We start from the raw sequence: 9,525 nt of genomic DNA, 5'->3' as shown, positions 1-9,525 counted from the left end.
TTAATTGAATTATTTATATTTTTTGTATAAATTAAATTATTTATTTAATTAAAAAAAATTGGGAAATATGCATAATTATGCATTATTATAAACGTAAAAGAAAATAAATATGGGAAAATTGACTTATATTTCATATTTATTATATATGTCCATCCTTATATTTATAATTCGTTTCTTTCAAAATATGTGAAATTATAAAAATGGTCATAATTGGTTTAGTTCAAATATATGAAAATTAAAAAATTTGTCTGGGAGTAAAAAAATTTTATTCCATTATATATATGTATAATATTTCATATACAGACATATATATATAATATATTTGTGTACTCCTTTTTGAATACGCTTTTTATTTTTTTTTATTTGTATTCTGGGTTATATATTTCTGTACTTTTTTTTCAAACATAAATTCACAGATATTTGAGTACGCATTAATATGTAATTTGTACTAAAAATTATATACATGTAAAAATTAATAGTAAAAAAATGGTTTCATTTCATAAAATATTTTTTTTCTTCCTAATATTCATTTTATATTTAAATGAAAAGGTAATATGTTCCATAAATGATAAGAAAATGACAATGAAACTGTAACTAGTAGTCACAATGTACAATATAATGATAATATCGAGCAGTTAAAATCGATGATTGGAAATGATGAACTACATAAGAATTTAACAATATTAGAAAAATTAATTTTAGAATCATTAGAAAAAGATAAATTAAAATATCCTCTCCTTAAACAAGAAACTGAACAATTTAGATATATCGAAATTTAAAAAAAAAAATTTAAGCGATACGAACGATGAATCTTACGTTATACCAACACTCCAATCGACTTTTGCCGATATGGTAAAATATGAACATCTTATGAAAAAACAATTAATAGAAATTTATAATTCTGACATTTCAGATATAATTAAAAAAAAATATTTATTGTAAGAACCTTGAAGACAATAAAATTAATGCTTATACCATTAGATTCGTACAAACAAAATAATGATTTAAAAACTGCGCTCGATGAATTAAATAATGTATTTACAGTCAATGGAGATCCACAGAGAAAAACTAGTCCTGTAGGAGACCATGAAAAATTTTTTACTAATTTGTTAACACGTTTTAAAAATATTATATGGGAGTGCATGATATTGAAACAGTCACATGGAATAAAACCTAAAAGAGAATTACTTATATTGGATGATAACAAAATAGATGTAATGGATACAAATGATTTTTTTTTTACGACCAACTCCAATATAAATTTTATGGAAGCTTTAGATGATATAACAAATCAATATGGATTAGGTTTGGTTAATCATTTGGGTCCTCACCTAATAGGTAATAAAATATATATATACATAAATATACTATATATATTATATATATATATATCCACATATATGTATATTATTTTTTTTATAGCCTTGGGACATTTTACTGTATTAAAATTAGCACTTAAAAATTATAACAATTATTTCCAAGCAAAAAGTATAAAATTTTTTAGTTGGCAAAAAATATTAGAGTTCTCCATGTCTGATCGATTTAAGGTTCTTGATATGATGTGTGATAATGAATCAGTTTACTATTCCGAAAAAAAGAGAAGAAAAACGTACTTGAAAGTTGATCGATCACACACATCTATGGAATGTAATATATTAGAATATCTATACATTATTTTAATAAATATCAGTTAGAAATAATAAAAACTACTCAAGATACTGATTTTGATTTACATGGGATGATGGAACATAAATATATAAAAGATTATTTCTTTTCATTTATGTGTAATGATCCTAAAGAATGTATTATTTATCATACGAACCAATTTAAAAAAAGAAGCAAACGAAGAAAATACTTTTCCTCAAGAACCTAATCGTGAAATCAGTGCATATAATTTATATTTAAATTATTATTATTTCATGAAACGTTACAGTTCCTATGGAACAAAAAAAACCTTATATGTCCATTTATTAAACTTAACAGGACTTTTAAGTAATAAAAAATAAATATATATATATATGTGTGTGTACATATTTATATGTATATGTATATGTTTTTTTTTTTTTTTTAGATTATGATACAAAGAGCGTACGTCACATCACTTTATTTACCAGGATATTACAACGGTAAAAATATATATATATATGAAATATATATATATATGTGTATGTATAATATAAATGGCTTCATATATTTATTATTTTTTTTTTTTTTAGCTGTCGAAATGTCATTTACTGAAGAGAAAGAGTTTTTCTACCCTTTTTGAAAACTTATTAAAATGTAAAAAAATATGATAATATATTTGTATAAAATATTTGTTTAATAAATAATTATAATTTTGTTTTATTGAATTAATATATATAAATATATATGTACATATAAATATATATAATATATATATATAAATATATATACATATATATATTGATAGGTATTGAGAAATGTCATTTACATCAACCAAACACTTTATCAAAAGATAGTAATTTCCTCAACGATGTATCAAAATGCGATGTATGTAAAGGAGCATTTTTATACTCAAACAGTAAATAAAAAAAAACAAGTGGATATATACACATAAATACATACACATAAATATATACATATATATTTATATATATTTTTTTAGTGAAATTTGATGAAGTTCCTTCCATGTTGCAAAAATTTTACGTATATTTAACTAAAGGGCTCAAAATACAAAAAGTATCATCACTAATGAGAACGTTAGATATTTATCAAGAGTATAGTAATTTCTTATCCCATGATATTAATTGGTACACATTCTTATTTTTATTTCGTCTTACAAGTTTCAAAGGTAATAAAATATACACATATATTACATATAAATATATACACATATATACGTAATATATATATATTAATTTATAGACATTCCCTACAAAAATGTTGCTGAAGCAATGTATTTAAATATAAAGGATGAAGATTCGTTCAACAGAACGGTCGTGACCAACTATTGGTTCCCTCCCCTATAAAAAAAATATTATACTTTATATGTTAGGAAACGTATTCCAAACAATTTAGTAGATGGTATAAAACAATATATTTATACACTATATATATATACATACCACTTATATATAAATATACATATATATTTTTTCTTAGAACTGGAAAAATTAATGAAAGTTGGAACGTTAGAAAAAATGAAAAAAGCACTCACGTTTTTGGTCCATGTCAACTCGTTTCTGCAACTAGATTTTTTCCATCAATTGAATGAACCACCTCTAGGTTTACCAAGATCGTATCCTTTATCGTTAATTCTCGAACATAAATTTAAAGATTGGATGATTAGTTCGCCCGCAGGGTTTTATTTTTCCAATTATCACAATCCATATATAAGAAAAGATTTACACGATAAAGTGTTATCACAAAAATTTGAACCTCCAAAAATGAACCAGTGGAACAAAGTTTTGAAATCGTTGATCGAATGTGCCTACGATATGTATTTTGATCAACGACATGTAAAAAATTTATATAAATATCATAATATTTATAATATTAATAATAAATTAATGTTAATGCGGGACTCCATGGATTTGTACAAAACACATTTTGACGACGTGTTATTTTTTGCAGATATTTTCAATATGAGAAAATATATGACTGCTACCCCAACATATAAAAAAGTAAAAGATCGAGTCTACCATACATTGCATAGTATTATGGGAAACTCGGTCAATTTTTACAATTATGGTATTATTTATGGATTTAAAGTAAATAAAGAAATATTGAAAGAAGTAGTGGACGAATTATATTCCATATATAATTTTAACACAGATATATTTTCAGATACGTCTTTTTTACAAACAGTTTATTTATTATTTAGAAGAATAGAAGAAACGTACAGGACACAAAGAAGAGATGACAAGATGGTATAATATATATATGTATATATGAGTTTGTATGTATTTGTATATATATATATGCTTATATGTATACATAAAAATTCATATATATACACCAATCTCCATACATACGCACACCCCCATACATATATATTTTTTGTAGAGCGTGAATAATGTTTTTTTCATGAATGTTGCAAATAATTATTCGAAATTAAACAAAGAAGAACGGGAAATAGAAATCCATAATTCTATGGCATCACGATATTATGCAAAAACGATGTTTGCAGCATTTCAAATGTTGTTTTCAACAATGTTAAGCAATAATGCAGATCATCTGGACAAAGCGTATGGATTAAGTGAAAAATATACAAGTAGCAACAAGTACGTCCGCATTTCTTACATTTGCATATGTGTATAACGGAAGTATCATGGACAGTATGACGAACAGTTTGTTGCCACCATATGCGAAAAAACCTATCACACAATTAAAATATGGGAAAACGTTCGTTTTCTCCAACTATTTCATGCTTGCATCCAAAATGTACGAGATGTTAAATTATAAAAATTTAAGTTTGTATGTGAATATCAAGCAGTGGCAAGCGCAAATTTCTACTCGTCAAAAAAAGTGGGTCAGTTTATTGGCAGAAAATTTTTACCAATTACTACTTTTTTTCTATATGTCAGACTTAAAGCATCAATTGATTGGGTCCATGGTATTGACTGTACCGATAAAGAACATAGTACAAAACATAGTTCTGGTAATAATTCTGAGTGTACTGAAGTAAAACCTTCTCCTGGAAGTTTTTTTTTTAATAACTATATGGCTCCTGAAGGAGCACGATATTTGTTTTTTTACTTTTTCACAAATTTATACCTCGATGCAGGCAAAAATTTTCCTGGAGGGTTTGGTCCTGCAATAAAAGAACAAACTCAACATGTGAAAGAACACGTACGAACGCAAACCTTCCGTTCATAGTTTTAATAGAAATTTTTTCATGGAATTGACAAATGGGTTCATGTACGCCTTTTGTTTTTTTGCTGTTTATCCTTTGTATGCATATTATGAAAATATTCATTTCTATATAACTAGCAATTTCCGTTTCTTGGATCGATATTATACTGTATTCAATAAATATTTAATAAATTTTGTGAGAACCAAACTTAAAGAATATACAAGTGATATTCTGATAAAATATGAACGCGAAGCGTACTTGAGTATGAAAAAATATGGGTATTTAGGTGAAGTTATTGCTTCAAGACTATCGTCTAAAGATAAAATTATGAATTATTTGCACGAAACCAACGAGGAGACCATGAGTAATTTAAGAAGATATGATATGGAAAATGCTTTCAAGAACAAAATGGCTACTTATGTAGATGATTTTGCTTTTTTTGACGATTGTGGCAAAAACGAACAATTTTTAAACGAAAGATGCGATTACTGTCCTGTGGTAGAAGAGGTGGAAGAAACGCAACTACAACCACAATTACTCCCACATACTGATGAGACCACGATGGTGTCGAAACCAACGAGTACCTATATTGATGTTGAAAAAATAGAAGAAACAGGTTCGGCAGATAGTGACGATGATGAAAAAGAATTTGACGAACCCGACGACGAATTAATGGTCGCCAGATTTCACTAAGAATATATATATGTTGTTTGTTTTTCTTTTTTTATTTTTATTTTTTTGTTTTAATATTTATTTGATTTGATTTTTCTTTTGTTTTTTTTGTTTTAATATTTATTTGATTTGATTTTTGTTATTGTTTTTTGTGTTTGTTTTAATATTTGTTTTTTTTGGTTTGTGTTTATATATTATTTTTAGTTTTTTAAAAAATTATTATAGATTTATTTTTTTTGTAATATTATTTGTTAGTTAAAATATTTTTTATTTTTATATTTTATGATTTTTATATATTATTTTTCTTTATATATATGTTATTTAATTTATTCATAAAAAAAATATATTCGCATACATTTTTTAATTAATATTTAGGTTTTTTTTTTGTTTTCACATCTACTATCATTATAATAATTACCTTTATGTTTAGTAATATTATAAATTATTTTCTTTTATAATTGATAATTATGTATTAAATAAAATTCGGTGTTTTTTCATAATATTTATAATATAATGGTACTTTTAAATATATAATAATATTTTATTATAAGAACAATTCATATAATATAATTATTAAAAAATATAACTACCAAATACTTTTCGTATATGTAATAGTACAATAAATATGAACAATTGTAAAATATGTTAATTACCCTTAATATAAAATATAATAAATACATGAAATAAATAAAAACGAAACAATTATAATACTAAAAAAAAAAATCTTTGTGTTACGAAAAACAGAAAGTACAAGTATGTAACGCTTATTCTATGTATTTTAAAATATATATTAATACTTATATTACCATTCATTATGTAAAATATGTATGTATAATGTGGTATGATTTATGAAACATAAAAAAAAAAAAAAAGAAAGATAATATAATATATTGTACATAAACATTTTTATTAATTTTATCTGAAGTATATATATTTACAGTATTATATTAAGAAAAATACAAAACTATATTATTTATATAAATATATATATATTTATATATAAGTTGTTAAAATATAACCTAAGACATTATTGTAGCATGCAAATACTATATTTTTCTTTTAATTAGTGTTATCTGAAAAAAAAAACAAATTAAATAAACAAAATATAATTGTTAATTTTCTTTTTTTTTATGTATAAAATATTCCATCAGGTTTTCTTGATGTTCTTGAGAAAATTGAGCTTCTTAAAAGATCAGCATGAGTGAATAGTTTTTCCTCTGCTCGTTGTAGACAATTTAATTTATCTTTATTATTTTTTAAATATTGTCTTTTTCTTCTTTCTTTTTATTATTTCGTGCATAATAATTATGGGTTTTAAAGGTTTTTTTTTTTTTTCTTTTTTTTTTTTAATTTTGCAAAAAAAACCTTTGCATTCCTCTTCATTTGCTTTTCTTTATTTGTTTCTTCTTCAATTTCATCTAACATTAGCTCTAATGTGTTTACTGCTTCCTTTTCTAGTGTATCATTTTCCAATTGATTTAATATTCTACCATATGTATAATTTGATGATGAATTTAATTTTCATTACTATTAATAGATTTGTTATTTTGATCCTGAGAAAAAAAAAAAAAAATAAGAAAATTATAATTGACTTATTTCGTATATATTCAATATATCATTTTATTTATGTTTTTTATAATTAATATATATATATATTTATGTGACAGTATTTTTTTTTTTTTTTTTTTTTTTAGAAAAGAATGGTTACATTATGAGGATTATAATTGGATATAAAAAAAATAATAAAACGGATATATTAATAAATAATTTTAATGTATTCATTTTAATACACGTAATTATATAATGTGTTAATCAATTAATGATTATATTATATATATGATAATGTACTATTTGTGCTATTATTATATGGTTTTAGGCTTGTGGTTTTTTTTTATTATTTATTAAAATATAAAATTTTGTTATAACAATATATATAGTATTTTAAAAATATATTAATTATTTCAATAATTATTTAATTTAAAAAGAATTAGTAATTTTAAAAATAAATAAAAAAAAAAAAAAAAAAAAAAAAAAAATTATAGAAATTAATAGTTTTATTTTTTGTGTAAATATTAATATATTAAGAATTTTATATATTTTTCAGTTACATATTCTATTAAATAGATATTTTTTACTATATAAATATATATATATAATAAAAGTAATATTTATAATAGTAAAATTGGAAAATTTACAATAGTTAGATACTTATTATCCATATTATTCTCTGATCATATAAATATTACATATAATGTGTTTTTATATTAATAAAACACAATTAATAATTAAATAATATAAAATAAGAGTTGTAATATAATAGAACTAAATTTTTTTTTTTATTAATTTTATTAGATATAAAAAAATAATTAATATTTATCAAAACTATTATATCGATATATATATGTATCTATATTTATTTACAATTGAACTTCTTTCTATATAAAAATTATTCTGAGTTAATTTTATTTATTACCTAAAATGTAATTAGTGTAATATAAAATGTAAATTTTTATAAATTTATATTTATAATAATAATAATTATTTAAAACAAAATAAGTAATAAATACATATTTAAATATTCCTATTATATTTATTTAAGTAGTTCTACTACTACTAATTTATGTATTAATTTATTTTTATTTTTAAGAAATTTTAAAAATATATATATATATTTTTTTTTTTATATATATATAATACAACATTATATATATATAATATATTCATAGAATTTCAAAAAATATATAATAATAAATAAATTAATAAGTATTATTATAAAATATTTTAAGGGTGTAAAAAAAAATTATATCATAAATCTATTTATACATATAATATAAATAGTTAAACGTGGTTAAATAATATAACACTAATGTAACTTATATTATTATAATTTAGGAAATATCGTTATTTATATGTAATGATATATATAATTATCATTTACCATATGACCTATTTTATATATTAGATAATTAAATAAGGAATAATTCATAAATGTATATAATTATTAGTGTGTCATTCTATTTTTAATTTTTTGTGTAAACAATGAATACATAAAATATATATATTTTTTTACTTAAATAGAATAGATATGTGTAGTTGACTTAAGATATATTGAAAATAAAAATAAATTTTCTATTTATATATTTTCTTATTATATATGTTAATACTATTTTAATCCATAAGCATAAAAAAAATATGTTTTAGAACTTTTCAATAATATTAATTAATTTTTTTTTTTAAATTTAATTTAACATATTTGTTATTAATTTATATAAGTTATCAAATTTTTTTACGAAATTCTTTTTAAAATTATAAAAACAAAGAATATTTCGTACCTCATAATTTTTTTTTTTATAATTGATTATATAACTAAAATAAAAAAAATATATTATACAACATATATATATATTATATATATATATATATATATATATATATATTATTTAATTTAATATTTCATCTTTATGAAAATATTTGTGCATATCATATATATATGTAATGAACCACAAAATCTAATTAAAATATTTAACTATATTATTCAAAAAACATAAATTAAAATTATATAAAATATATATATATAATATTTGTAATTATTATATGTTACTATACATTTAAAAAAAAAAAAAAGAGATGAAATCAATTTAATTAATGAATTAAAAAACATTATACTTTTTTTTTTTTTTAAAATGAATTTTAATAAATATTTTTGTTTAAAACACGGAAACAAATTAAATATATATATATATATTATACGGATTAATTATTTTATTAAAATTAGGATATATATATCTTCGGTTACATATATATCCAAGAAATATATCCAATATTCATCATCCTCATAAATTTTCATCACTACCATTTTCGAACGAATCCATATTATCCAAATAAGTATATGTATTAGTACCACTAATATCCATATTAGATCTAGGGGTCATATCACTACTTATTTCTATAGAAAGGTTGGTATTTAACAATTTATGTGTACTATTAAAAGGGTTGACTTCATCAATGGATATATTATCATGTTCCATATTCCATTT

The 9,525-nt window shown here is 20.9% G+C and overlaps 3 protein-coding genes and 1 pseudogene across 4 annotated transcripts; 3 read left to right on the top strand and 1 right to left on the bottom strand.

Annotated features, from left to right (window-relative positions):
• Nucleotides 1–618: 618 nt before the first annotated feature.
• PADL01_0032500 (cytoadherence linked asexual protein 3.1, putative) lies at nt 619–1,694 on the top strand (the record flags this gene model as incomplete). Its single annotated transcript, XM_028680562.1, has 4 exons — nt 619–634; nt 764–852; nt 954–1,338; nt 1,423–1,694. The coding sequence occupies 4 exons, from the start codon at nt 619–621 to the stop codon at nt 1,692–1,694; spliced, it is 762 nt and encodes a 253-aa protein (XP_028541340.1).
• A 380-nt stretch (nt 1,695–2,074) lies between these two features.
• Nucleotides 2,075–4,839, top strand: PADL01_0032400 (cytoadherence linked asexual protein 3.1, putative; the record flags this gene model as incomplete). Its single annotated transcript, XM_028680561.1, has 6 exons — nt 2,075–2,126; nt 2,432–2,542; nt 2,627–2,812; nt 3,124–3,890; nt 4,027–4,248; nt 4,435–4,839. 6 exons carry the CDS (start codon nt 2,075–2,077, stop codon nt 4,837–4,839), a joined length of 1,743 nt encoding a protein of 580 aa, XP_028541339.1.
• Nucleotides 4,840–4,879: 40 nt separating this feature from the next.
• Nucleotides 4,880–5,509, top strand: PADL01_0032300 (cytoadherence linked asexual protein 3.2, putative; the record flags this gene model as incomplete). The annotated part of the gene is made up of 1 exon (XM_028680560.1): nt 4,880–5,509. One exon carries the CDS (start codon nt 4,880–4,882, stop codon nt 5,507–5,509), a length of 630 nt encoding a protein of 209 aa, XP_028541338.1.
• A 3,812-nt stretch (nt 5,510–9,321) lies between these two features.
• PADL01_0032200 lies at nt 9,322–9,525 on the bottom strand (annotated as a pseudogene). The gene has a single exon. A coding segment is annotated over exon 1 (204 nt).

The sequence above is a fragment of the Plasmodium sp. gorilla clade G2 genome (assembly GCF_900097015.1).
Source record: "Plasmodium sp. gorilla clade G2 genome assembly, contig: PADLG01_00_52, whole genome shotgun sequence".
NCBI lineage: Eukaryota > Apicomplexa > Aconoidasida > Haemosporida > Plasmodiidae > Plasmodium > Plasmodium adleri (nom. inval.).
This window is presented reverse-complemented; position numbering and strand designations above follow the sequence as displayed.